The 14,201-nt window shown below is 40.5% G+C and overlaps 1 protein-coding gene across 1 annotated transcript in view; it reads right to left on the reverse strand.

The window, feature by feature from the left end:
• The window catches only part of ATG14 (autophagy related 14), a 36,445-nt gene that overhangs the window by 14,024 nt on the left and 8,220 nt on the right, over window positions 1-14,201 (reverse strand). Inside the window, exons 2-5 of the mRNA XM_040641862.1 lie at window positions 9,741-9,803; window positions 8,482-8,524; window positions 6,259-6,340; window positions 1,909-2,146 (exon numbers count right to left, since the gene is read on the reverse strand). Of these exons, the coding sequence (XP_040497796.1) occupies window positions 1,909-2,146; window positions 6,259-6,340; window positions 8,482-8,524; window positions 9,741-9,803 (426 nt within the window). The remainder of the gene's footprint in view (window positions 1-1,908; window positions 2,147-6,258; window positions 6,341-8,481; window positions 8,525-9,740; window positions 9,804-14,201) is intronic.

Genomic DNA, 14,201 nt, shown 5'->3' on the forward strand with positions numbered 1-14,201 from the left:
CAAGTACATGATAGACTGTAAGTAACACAGCTGCCGTCACTGCTGGGACACCTGTCAAGGCACCCGTTTTTACCCATGATGGCTTCTGAGCCACCAGTGCAAATGTCCGCACGGTGAAAAAGGGGATTGAAGGGTTTCTAGTCTTACAGAAATACTCGTGACAGCGCAGAGGCCGGGAGGGCGGGAAGGAGCGAGAAGTCAGAGCGGGCGCAAACACACCGTGGTGGGGGGCGCAGCGTGTGTGCAGCAGAGAGGATCCGTGCGGCTGAGCGACGCACGAGGGAGGCGCTAGGAGCCGGTACTGTGCTGGAAAAGTACTGGCAGGCTGGGGAAGGGCTTCTGCGCTGCACTGAGTCTCGGTTCTGTTCTCAAGCCTTTCTCCTCCTGCCACAACGTGCCTGTGGGACAAGTGCCCCTGGCTGTCACAGGGAAGGGGGGGCAGGGCACTACTGCCAGTTCTGAGCGGCGTCTCTGCTTCTTCCTTCTTCCACTAACAAGTTTGAGAAATGCAAATGAACAAGAAACCTTATAGGAATAACTTCAAAACTATCAGCTTTTAATGTACCGGCATATAGCACCGTATACTGCGATAAAAGATTCAAACGGCACAGGCAGAGAGAAGTTTTTCTCCATGTTTTCTCTTCTGCAACTTCACATTCAGTTGTCTCCTTGGTCTCCTCAGATCTGGGACAGCGTCTTAAGACTGTGTCTTTGTTTAATGTGTTTTAACACTGATATCTTGGTCCATCAGAATCTAATTTAGCACTAGGGCTGCCTGGCCAGCTCAGTCGGAAGAACACGTGACTCTTGATCTTGGGGTTGGGAGTTTGAGCCCTATGCTGGGTGTAGAGATTACTGAAAAAATAAACTTTAAAAAAAAAAAAAGAATCTAATTTAGCATAATGTTTCTCTTTTATTAGCTTCTTCCTCCCCACAGTCCCAATCACCTGTTTTTATACAGTCTATGGATACCCGACTTCTCCCCACTGACCCAAAAGGCAACCTTAGAGTCTATTTCTGAACTTCCTATTCTTCTCTATTTTGAATCTGCCTTTTTATTTTTATATTTGCCAACTATTACTAATGAAAAATTACTTGGTAAGAATCAAAGAGCAAGTTTTCAAACCAGAAGAACAATCAGACCTTTAGGCTTTTGGGACGTTAACTCTGGCCAACAGCCGAAAGGACACAGTGGAGTAGAGGGAGCAAAGCAGAGTACTGGTCCTCACTAGTCACAGTCCACTGACCATCTGGGGAAGGGTGCTGGGAAGTGAGGGCAACCAAAAGAGACAGGAAAATCCTCAACTGGAACAGCCTGATGGTTAATGAGAAAGCAAATGAACTCCTCAGGAGCAGTTTTCAAACCTCATCAATTATCATCTGGGGAAATTAAAAAAAAGAAAAAAAGTATTACGAGATGGGCTGGGAAGGTTGAAGGTGTGTCCTCTGGAACCTGTCTTTTTCAAAAGTTCCAGAGTGACTCTGATGAACATCCAGGTGGGGAACCACTGTCCTGTCCATCCGATGACTCCTGAGGGTATCCAAGCACTGGAGCCCAACACTAAACTCACAGTTGCCAGTGCCTGCCAGCGGCTAGGTGCCAGGACAAGGCTAAGTCAACAGGTCAGTCAACAAGTGAGGGCCCCACTTCTCTGAGGGCCACCGCCCTTCACCTTGGCTGCCTCCCCAATTTCGTGCAGCATGTACTGTTTGCTGAAGCAGATAAGAAGACTTCAGTTTCATTACCAGGAAAGCCAATGACCCCAGAATGAACCCAATAAATGAGGTGCTGCCATATTTGAAAAATACTTGATCTTTGAAACGTGATCTATTCCTAGAGTCAAAAGACTCACTGTACCTCACACTTTGAAACATGATCTATTCCTAGAGTCAAAAGACTCACTGTACCTCACACTAGTCTTCACTTCCTCGATTGGAAAAATGACAGAGGTGAGCTCTAATATATGAGATCGCCGAAGATTTGCCAGACGCTCATAATGACTTCTTAAGTCAGTGGTTTTTTTTTCTACCAGGTCACCAAGTCTGCGATTGTGCCTCTGAATCTTTTCCTTTTTCTCTTGATGCCGCTGTGCTCGAGTATAGAGCTTCTGATTCTTTTCCTTGGTTTTGAGCAGACCTTCGGAATCTGAAATAAATCACACCCAACAATTACCTCTACAAATAGCTCCTGGGGACTGCAGAACCCACCTCACAAGTGTAAGCATCTTCCTGCAGTTTAAACTGAAAGCAAAACCTCAATCAGGTTAACTAGATAATGTTTGCTAAGTGGAAGTCGAGAGTTCAGCTTAAGTAAATAAATAAATCGAAGTGGACCACCACTAAAAGGACTCTGGGTCTCCACCTGTAGTCATCATTTGTAAGAATCAGTCAACAACTACCAAGTTTAAGCCAGGAAGTACCTCACTTATGGTAAGCACTGAAGAATAAACATGGTGGGCAGAAAAGAGATCTAATCCAAGTTTGAAAAACTTAATGGCTGTTGGATTTTCCTTAGAAATCTCTTACATGTGCCTTGGGCTCCATTCAGAGACCCAGGGAATAATCTCACAGCAGGTGGTCATGCAGCAAAGAAACAGACCAAGGGCTCTGAAAAGTCACACTGCAGTGTGGCGGCATCCAGCATGGTGGGAGCCCCTATTATGTGCCAGCATTTGAAGCACTGCAGGGGCAACCAAAGCCTGGCCACACAACCAAGAGAGGAGACAGACACTCATCCTGTCTGATGTGTGTCATTTTCATGGAGCTCCTTCAGGTTGTGAATCAAGACCTGTTACGGTGTTAGGCTGTAGCTAAATTTCTCTCGAGTGGCAAAAATGAGTTGCAAAATCTCAGACAGACTCCTAGAAGCAAGTTAGGAGGTTCAGACAAGTTCAAAATCAAGCTCGTTATTTTTCCACAAAAGTCTCATCTTGATACCTAGGTTCTCTACTTAATAATTATTTTTGACCTGTCCACAGTCTAAGTCAGTCCCCTGCTGGTCAGTTCCATGGGCTGACTACTGTTCCTTCAGTGGAGGGGTTTCTTTTCCTTCCCACTGTTACAATCTTACTAACTCTCCCCCAAACCCCACCTCCAGCTCGGTTCCAGCTCAGTTCCACTCCGGGCCTTCACCAGCCCAGTCTTCATCAATGGTAACCAGCGCCCCGCGGTTCTCCACTGCCCAAAAAACACACACCGACCTCCCTGGCCTTGAGGCCACCCCCACACTGGCACATGTCCCACAGTTCCCTTCTGCACCCCTTCACCCCAGCCTCAGTTACTAGACACCCCAAACCTTTTCCACACAGTGGAACTATTTAAATGTATGCATGCATGGATGGATACTGAACCAGTCCTCATTCCCTTTAGGATGTCCTTTACAGGGGTGCCCGGGTGGCTCAGTCATTAAGCGTCTGCCTTCGGCTCAGGGCGTGATCCCAGGGTCCTGGGATCAAGCCTTGCATCAGGCTCCCTGCTCTGCTGGGAGCCTGCTTCTTCCTCTCCCACTCCCCCTGATTATGTTCCCTCTCTTGCTGGCTGTCTCTGTCAAATAAATAAAACCTTAAAAAAAAAAAAAAAGGACGTCCTTTACACATCCTATTCAGATCACTGTCTCCAGGAATGCTACTAGCTTCTTCTCTTCAAATGTCCAAATTCTTCTCATTCAGCCAAACCCCCTTCCAGAAATGCTCTCCAGACCTCTTGCTCCTCGGAAGTCTAATGGAATGTGTGTACCTCACCTATGGCACATAGCTTAGTTCCTTACACCAGGTCCAACCAAAGCCTTGTTGTCCCCCGACTAGAATATAACAAGCATCTGATAAATGTCTCATTGGTGGTCCTCCGAGTGAGGACCACTGAACCTAGGTATTTCGCTGTAGGCTATAAGGTTTCTTGCAGTTTTATTTCCCCTTACTTGTGCATTCTCTTTACCATTCTTGCTCAGTGTGGATGTTTTAATGTTTAAGTCACTGGTTCCATCACAGTTACTTTCCAGCAAGCTCATTCATTTTCATGGTCACTACTGAGCTCTTTACAAGTGCTCCCATGACTGTCTGGCCATGGCCCCCAGTCATATGGTGGGCAGATTTTTTAAGAACAGTTTCCAACTTGGTATCATGACCCTTCACAGGTGGCAGGAGGTCGGCAGTCACCTAATCTGCACCAGTGCAGACTCAGCACTCAAGAGTTTAAGTTGTCCTTCTCCCCATGCCATTTCCCCCAAACACAAAAACACCCTGACGCTATTTCTGTCACCGACTGTTGCTTATTTGGATAAGTAACTTTATAGCACAGAACAATTCAACCTTAAAGGTTCACACAATCCAACTTCCCTATCTACACCATACAATGTATCTGTATTATTCTGTATCATGACACATAAAATCGAAAGACTCTGGAGAAATATTCATCAGGTCTACAGTTTATAACATATAACCTTTTCTGAATATATGTGATATTTTAACAACAAAATTAAAAGAAATACTATTCACTGGGTAACAACCTCTTAACTATGGACTTGAGACCAAGCATGGTTTCTGGAATCCACGAACTCCCTTAAAATTGTTTGTGAAATTTTTTGAGTCTCATCTAAAGGGTGGCGCTAGACGGTATTTATGTTCTAGAGAGCAGCGGTCCCCAGCCCTTGGTAGGTCATCAGTACCACCCAGAGGGGCGCTACTCAGCACGTGGCCCATGATCTGGGCCCATCGGGAGACTTTTACCAGTCAGACAAGAGAAGTACAGAAATGTTGAGTAAGTTTAGCAGCATTTTTCTCTGACATGGCAATATGACACTGACGTGACACCCAAGTGTGCAGTCATTTTTCTAGTATTTTACTGTATTTTACAAAAGTATTGGTATCAGTTTATAACAGATTAGAAATCAGAGAGGAACAAAATGGTCTTTTACTACAGACAGTTTAAGAACCACTGGCCCAGTCCCCATGCCTGAGATTTGAATTTCCTAAGTCCCAGGTGGGTCACAGGATTCTTTCTCTATATTTTACAAGGGTCACCAGGTGACTCTGAGGATTTGCTAGGGATGGAAAGCACTGTTACAGGGTCCATTGCTTTAGTGCCAAATCTTTTCTGTGGTGGTCGTTTTGTTTCGGGAGTTAGGAATCTGTTAAATTCAGCTGATCAAAGTTTTTTTTTTTTTTTTTTTAAAGATTTTATTTATTTATTCGACAGCCAGCGAGAGAGGGAACACAAGCAGGGGGAGTGGGGAGGAAGAAGCAGGCTCATAGCGGAAGAGCCTGATGTGGGGCTCGATCCCATAATGCCAGGATCACGCCCTGAGCTGAAGGCAGGCGTTTAACCGCTGTGCCACTCAGGCGCCCCCAGCTGATCAAAGTTTTAAACTTGCTCATCAGGCAAGGCACAAACTCAGTAAATCCAGCAATTCCAGGAGGTTCACAGATACCTGGGAGCAAATCCCCCGTGCGAACATCATGGGAGGACGTGGACAGGGGTAAGTCACAAGTCCCTACGCTGCTGCTGAACCAGAGCCTCTGGGGATGCACGCAAAGCTCTGTAGTTCTGAGCACGTCTTCCCCACGCTGCCCTCCTCTCCAGCTTACTAATCCTGTGAAACTCCACGGGAGCACTCTAATAGGACAAACATTTTCAAAGGAAGCTTTTGCTCTATTACACACTACTATAAAATACTTGCTTCTGGAAGCAACGAGCAGACGAGAAAGGGATTCACAAGGTATCATGGTGACTCACTCTGAACTTTAAACAACGATCTTCAGAAACACACGGAATATGTCTAAAGATACAGGATTTCTAAGAGGACCCTCTTAAATTCTGACAACCATCTACGATGAAGGATGAGGTACACAAATATAATGTAAGATTAATACAGATTAGAAGGTGTATGAGACTCACTAAATGGAGAGAAAAAGCCAATATTCTGTGCACCTGGAGTGAACTAATAATTATAACTGAGTACCAAGCTTCCTGTTAGCAAAGGCAAATGGGAAATATGTATTCCTTAACGTTTTTAACTGAGAAAAGTAGTTTATTCAAAGGTCGTTATATTTGTGTGTGTATACATAAAATATATATATTTGGAAAAATATTTACTTAAAATCTTTATACAAATGTTTTACAAGAGGAGGAAGGCAAGCAAGAGACCTTTCCAGGTTGCTGTTGCCTTCCTACCCCTCCTCTCTTTCTCCGCCTCTCTGGCTTATTAATCCAATGAAATAACACACTAGCCCTTTATTAGAAGAAGAGGGACAAATTACTTACTTATTTTCATTTCTTCATTTCCTTTACATATTGTTTGTTTCAGCTGTTCAATCCTCATCTTGCAGGACATTATTTTCCATCTCTTAAAAAAAAGTATGCAATAAATATCACAAATGTTGGTCTCTTATGATTAATATGATTATCTACCTAGGATCACTATTATTTTGAGGCATATCTTACAAAACATAATGAAGAAAAGACCAATATAATTATGTTTATTATAACTTTTGTGACTGTGGTAGATTACAAAAAAGAAGAAAGTGTTATTCTGGTTTAGCACAGAAGCTGGTAGGAAATTAAGACAGAGAAATAAATTCACATAGTTCTTTCATGTGTTAATAAGGACAGAGAAAAATGGTGAAAATTATTCTTCTCTTGACCTGCCCTGTCCAATATACAGCTAGTGATCACATGTGGCTATTTAAAAGTCATGTGAAATTACATAAAGTTCTGTTCCTACTCAACACTACCCACGTGCCAAGTGTTCAACACTACATGAGGCTAATGGCTACCATATTGGTGAGTACAGACATAGAACATCTGTGTCACCACAGAAAGTTCTACTGTTGCACTGCTCTAAACTCTTCATGTTATTTACTGAGGAGACCATTAACATCACTGTATTATCTCACTAATACGATATGCAATAATTACTTGCAAAATAATAAAAACTTCAATAAAAACAGAAGGTTTTCTCCACCAAGACGAATAAAAGATCAGTAAAAATGCAACCTGGTAGTCAGTTAAAAGTATGATTACCCATTCTATAATGCCCCTATAAATGTGGATAATTAAAAGCTTAAAACAGCATTCAGATATTTATGGTGTTTAACACCAGCCTAAGCAGTCTGATGGTCCAAGACACAGAGCAGAGACGCTCCAGCCGGCCAAGTGCTAACCTCCCTGATGGAGGGACACCTGAAAACAGACTCGTGGGGACCGATGGACTGATTCAAAGATGAATCAGTCATGAGACATCTTCACTTTTAAAGGGTATTAGTCTTCAAGAAGCAAGACTGAAATTTTTTATAGAAAAACTAGAAAACAGTACAGGGAATTTAGAAAAGTGGCAATAGGATTCTTCATAAATCGCCTTTAGTGGTCTTTTCCCATACAATGTGTCTTGTTTCTATAACAGAGCATAATAATTCACTTATATCACACACATTCTTCAAGTATTATTTTAAAATTATGAATAATGCTTATTGTGAAAAAAAATCACAGAAAAACATCACAGAAGAGAAAAAATAAAGTGATCATTAGCCTGACTCCTTCCCATTCATCAGGGATGTAATCTCAATTAAACTTTAATATGTTTCTTTTCAGAGTTTTTAGAGTATATTGATATTTAAAACACATACGCAAATGAAAACATACCTCACTCTAGCCTACTTTTTGTTTGCTCTGTCATTAAAAACTGTTGGGTATCAGTCCGTATCAACACATACGGGCCGAGCATTCTTTTGAAAAGCTACACAGTATCAATTATGTATGTCATCCTGTTTGGTGAGCACTTAAGATATTCACAGATCACTACCCATGCTCTCGTCAATCAGCTTCTTTGCCCATAAATCTCTGCATCTTGGGAGGAAAACTGCCCAATATACCACATGTGCAATTAAAAGAACAAAACAAAACACCCCAACAAAACACCAACTTATCCTCCAACCAAATACATCAATGTACACTCCCATCAACACTGAATAAAAGTGTTATCAATCAAACTCCGTATTTTCACATGCTGTACTCACTTCCCCCCCAGTTATGTTCATTTTGCTCAGAGTCTTCAACATACAGAACTTTTAAACTATCACGTGGTCTGTGAAAATGTTTTCCTTTATGGCTTATAAAGGTCTGCTCATCTGTAGGTTACATTTATAAATACCTTCCCTTATTTTTTAAAAATATTTTTATGAGTTTACTTTTCACATTTAATCATCAATCCATGTGTTTACAATGAGTACATTTTTTCAAAAAAGATAGTTCATCGTTCTTTTCTCTGTCAACACCAGACTTCATTCTTATCCTTTATAATGGTTCTATAATTAACTGCCAGTACTCTGTGTTTGGCATCTAGAGAAAATATTTGAGGGCCCACACTACAAATATATTCAAATAGAGGGCTGCCAAAAAAATTATTAAAATAAATTTAAAGCACAACCAACTTAAAAGCATGTAACCTCAAGTATAAAGAATATTATTTAAATACTTCTTACAGCTTACCAACTGATCTGTTATCCATTTTCCTTCCATAGCTTTTAACACTCTGCACAGAGAAAAGACAATAATAAATTCTGTGAAGCTCAAAAATGTAAAATCAGTATCTTCTTAAAATAAGTTCTTAAAAATGTCTGGAAATACCAACGTGAGACTCAAGCACTCAATAATGTTCTCCAGGGGTCCCCGGCCAGCTCAGTCAGTGGAGCACGCAACTCTTAATCTTTGGGTTGTGAGTTTGAGCCCCATACTGGGTACAGAGATGATTTAAAAATAAAATCTTTTAAAAAATAAAAAAATGTTTTCTAAATTCCCCATTCTCTAATTTTTTTCCTCATTTCCTTCCTTTTGCGCTTTTAATACTGTCCAGGACCTTTCTGTAAACATTCACAATTTCCAGTAACAGCCAGAGCCTTTATCCTCAGTCATAATCAATAATTTCTATCCATCATAATTATTAATAATAACAGTTACAAGAGAATTCATAATCTAAAATGTGATGCTCTGTTCCCAAAGAAATGGCGCAAGCCGGCATTCGTAAAAATCTGTTCTATGGAAGAGATAGAAGTTTCTGTGATTAAGTTAGAGAAATGACTTAGACAAATCGAAGCACGTTCTGTAACGCAGGGCAGCTCAAAAGATTTAATCTGGTCATAAATGTTTTCACAGACCCAGGGTGCATCTGAAGAACAGTGACTAGGTCAGTTTGGGACAGAAGATTCTACAGGACGATTCTCCAATCCAGAGGGTGAGATTCATCAGGGTTGCTTGTTAATAACTCAGATCCCAGGCCTTCCCCCCAGACCTCAGAATATCTGAGGATAGGATTCCAAGAATCCGCATTTTTAACGGTTACCTCAGCTAATGAATTCTGATGTAGATAATACGAAAAGACCACGCTTTGCAAAAGGCTGATCCAGAAGAAGGAAAATATATGGAAGATGTGATATCCTACAGGAACCACCACTTACCTGCCTGTTCTGGACCCATTTGCTGCACATCAATTACCCGGGCGAGGGGTGTGACTCCTCGGTCTCGTCCCTGAGTGCCTGCTGCCAAGGCACTGGGTCCGATCCCAGTGTTTTCTAGGAACTTGAAAACCTCTCCTATTTTGCTTCTCCCAGATGCCCTGCTCCTCCGCCCTTTGAGATTGTACCCTAAATTCAGCAAGTCAGCAATCCACACAGCTGCACACCACAGCCCTGAATCAGACCACACGGTGGCAAGAGAACCTCCACACACGGAAACGCAAGAGGGAAACTCACTCTTTTTGAAATTCTTCTTGCTTGCTCTTAAGTTGGCTTAACCTTTCTTTCTTGTCTATAAACCTGGAAGAAAAAAATGTAATGTTTTATTTAAATGTTCATCCTTTTCAATTCAGTGAGATTAAATTCCTAAGAGCCCATCATTTCTGCAGACTCATCTGGAGATGTCGCGGTCCTGAAAGTAAACACACATCTTCTCAAGGGGTGTGCACACGGTTGCTCACGCCATTTGCTCATTTTAAAACTAAGTTCAAATTCTCAGCTTTAAAATTCTTCCATGGGTTTAGGGGCGCTGGCTGGCTCAATCAGTAAAATTATTTCATGGGTTTATAAAAGATGTTTACAAGCCACCCCCCCCAACCCCGCTCAGATTAAATTATCCTCCAAAACAGGCACATCAGAGCACTAGAGTGCATTTGAATTCAAGGAAGTTGAGGCTTCTAACATAAACATGATTTTAATTTTTTAGCTTCATTCAATCCTGCTCTCACCTATAAATCGGTTACTTATAATTTTTAAAGTACAATATTTTTTTTCCTTACTAATTTTATTGCTAGTCCTTATGGGCTAACAAGTTATTTAGTACAAGTTATCAGAAGGAAGGGATATCACACTGCAATTCATTTTCTCTACAGTCTTCTCCCTTTATTCTTTTCTTCCTGTTATCTTATTTGGGGTTTACTCTGCCTTTTTTTTTCCTTTGTGCAGTTTAAGATGGAAACTTACACATCCATTTTAAGCCACTCCCTTTTAAATATAAGCATATAAAGTTATAAATTTTCCCCCAAGTATTGTGTTAGCTAAACCCCAAAATGTCTGATAATGTCTGATAGGGTTATTTTCATATCATTTAGTTTGGAATTCCTATTTTTCCACAAATTCCCTCCTTGACCTCAAAGTTATTTAGAATACATTGCTTAATTTCCAGATATATGGGCTTTTCTAGGTAACGTACTGTTAATTGTTTTGCACTTTCTGACGTGGTCACAGAATATACTCTATGAGATTTCAATCTTTTGATTTGAGAGTATCTTACAGCCTTGCATCTGGTCTGCCCTGGTGAAAGGTTCCCTGTGCACTTGAAGGAATATGTATTCTATAGCCACTGGGTACTGTGTTCTAGAAATGTCAACCAGCTGAAGGTGACAAACAGGGACATTCAGATCTTCTGGATCTGTGCTATTTACTAAGAGAGCTACCAGTCACATATGCTGAGTACCTAAAATGTGGCTTGTTGCTTACTAAGGATCTGGGTTAAAAAAAAATTATATGACTAACTCATGCAACTGACTTTTAAACAAGCTAACCGTGGCTCGCTATTTAAAAAACACGATCATGCCATATGCTGTAGTAACACAGTATGGAGTCCAAGATTAGGTTTTTGGCTGTCTCCCAAATCCCTAGCCTAAATGAAAACAATTTAACAGAATAGTAACAGCCCTAGAAATCGCTTCCTTAAAATGGTTCAGACTAATAGCAGTCTCTCTAAAATATTTCTAAAACCCCATGTTTGAAACATATCCAAAGATATCTACTTCAAAATGGAAGGGATCAATAGATGAATGGATAAAGAAGATGTGGTAAATATACATGGTAGAATATAACCCAGAAAAAAGAATGGGACTTTGTCATTTGGGACAACATGGATAGACCTAGAAGGTATTATGCTAAGTAAAATAAGTCAGAGAAAGACAAATACCAAATGATCTCACGTATATGTAGAATCTAAAAACCAAAACAAACAAGAAAATACTTAAATACAGATAACTGGTGGTTGCCAGAGGGGAGGTGGGAAAGGGGAGAGCAAAATAGATAAAGCGGATTAAGAGGGACAAACTTCCAGTTATGAAGTCACAGAGATGAAAAGAACAGCACAGGGAACATAGCCAATAATATTGTAATAACACTGTATGGTGTATGTGACAGATGGTGAGCACTAATATCCAGAAATGTTGAATCAATATGCTGTACAGTACACCTGAAATTAATTTAACATTGTAAGTTAATTATACTTCAATTTTAAAAAGAGAAAAAAATGGGAGGGACAAAATATTCTAATTATGGCCCTACCATTTAATAGGCAGTCACTGAAAATGTATAACGTATGTTAAACAAACAAACAAAAAAAGCAAATCAAGTGATACTATATACTTGTGTGACTAAATTAAAATTAGATTAAAAATTCAGTTCCTGGGTGGCTCAGTCGGTTAAGCATCTGCCTTTGGCTCAGGTCATGATCCTGGGGTCCTGGGACCGAATCCCAGGTCGGGCTCTCTACTCAGCCGGGAGCCTGCTTCTCCTCTCCTTCTGCCTGCCACTCCCCCAGCTTGAGCTCTGTCAAATAAATAAAAGTTAAAAAAAAATTAAATTAAAAAAAAATTCAGTTCCTCAGTTGCACGAACCACACTTCAATAGCCCCACATGGCTGGCAGCTATCTTACCGGTCAGTGCAGATGCACGACACTGCGGAAAGTTATACCACGTCGCACTGCAATGGCCAGTAAGCTGGTAACTACATGCAAGAGTAGAACACTCAGAGATCGGTGTGGAATTTAGACAAACTCACTGATTCATCCACTAATTTATGAGGCAACTTACAACAAAACATCTTTCAGAATATTAGTAAATGTAATTATACATTCTGCAGCTGTGTATTTTTTGACATATTGTTATATGCTTCCATCTCCACGTATCAGCAACGAGAAACTAATGCGGCATTTACTTCTATCTCACTGAGGCAATATGGTGATTCATGTTCTGATAACCTGAAGGAGGTGACGAACTCACAAGACTCATTAAACCAGACAAAGACTGACGTGGAGGATAAAAATCTTGCTCTTAGAGGCTATAAAAGCTCTCCTTTCAGATCTGTTTTAGAAATGTCACTTTGCACTAAAACAAATTGTGATGACAAACAACCCTGTCCAGCTTTTACTGAGCTGGTTCTTTTGGGCTTCATTAAAAACAAACATACTTAAAACGTAAATACACGATTGCCAGCAGGAATAATAAACAAAAGATAACGATTCCTACTGTACCAAACACTTCATGAGTCATGTTATTCTTCAGGAAGAAAATTAAAAATAGGTGGTGTTAAGAAAGCTAAACAGCAGATGAGATCAAGGAATGTGGCTGGGTCAGCGTTTCAACTGCTCGTCTGCACACTCATCCACTCTCTGCATTCACCGTCCCACTGCTCATGGAAAGATAGATTCATTCCACAGTTCTGTGCTTTCTCAATATGGTCCAAGAAACAGAAAGATTAATGCAGCCATCTATGCAAACTAGATTTTCTTTAAAGATTGCATTTATTCATTTGAGAGAGAGAACATGAGCAGAGGGGCAGAGGGAGAGGGAGAAGCAGACTCCCCGCTGAGCAGGGAGCCTGCCTCGGGCTTAGATCCCAGGACCCTGAGACCATGACCTGAGCGGGAAGCAGATGCTTAACCGACCGAGCCACCCATATGCCCCCAAACTAGATTTAAGGATATTTTACCCCCCCTAAAAAAAGCAGAGAGGAAAGGAATATTTTATGTACTATCTTTCAAAAGTGGGGTTTATCACATAAAATATCTTGTGTCTTTTTCCATGTCAGAACATACAAACTAATTTCATTCTTTAACAAATACACAGAATGTCAGTAAACGGACATCCTGTAATTTATTTATATGAACTCCTACTGATGAACACTGGCATCACTGCCAAACTCTCACTATTATCAGTAGTGTTGTAAGTGTATATCCTAGCGCACAGATCTTTCAAAGCTTTTAGGTTTCTCAGAAATGTCTATAAATAAAATAAACTGCTGGGTCAAGTATTTACATGCAAAATTCTGGCAGTTATCTTTAAATTTCCTCAGAATCATTTCATATAATTCACAACCCCATCAACAGTGAGTAGCAGAGCCTGTTTTAGCTCACTCTCTCCACACTGCACACTTCTTTTTAGTCTTTGCTACTGGTCGGCCTCCCAACGTCTTCCTCCCGAAGATCATTATCTATTTGCTTTTCTTTATTTCACTATTAGAAATGCTGAACGCCTTTTCCTACCTTATTGGCTACTTATTTTTCTTTTGTTGCTCCCCTATGTCTTTTGTTCATTTTTCTATAGCTTTTTAAAGGATTATTAGGGAATTAGCCATTTTTCTTTCCAACATCTTGAAATTATTTTTTCTCACTTTACTTTCTGACTAACGGGTGTTTCTGCTCTACAGAACTTTCCAAACTTTTATGCGGATACATTTAGCAATTCTTTTGTTGTTGTTGAATGGCTCAGTTTTGTGTTTTTTCTGAAAGGACTCTGACAGTGAACCTGTACCAGGCATTGGGGTTTTTACAACACTATATTTTCTCTCCCAATTTAAAAATGCCTTATATTTACCAAAATCCTCCATTTTTCCCCCTAAAATAAATACTTCCTTAAATGGACTTTGTCTCCTAAATTCTCCCTTACTTTGCAACT

The sequence above is a fragment of the Ursus maritimus genome, unplaced genomic scaffold, assembly GCF_017311325.1.
Source record: "Ursus maritimus isolate PB19 unplaced genomic scaffold, ASM1731132v1 scaffold_25, whole genome shotgun sequence".
Lineage (NCBI taxonomy): Eukaryota > Metazoa > Chordata > Mammalia > Carnivora > Ursidae > Ursus > Ursus maritimus.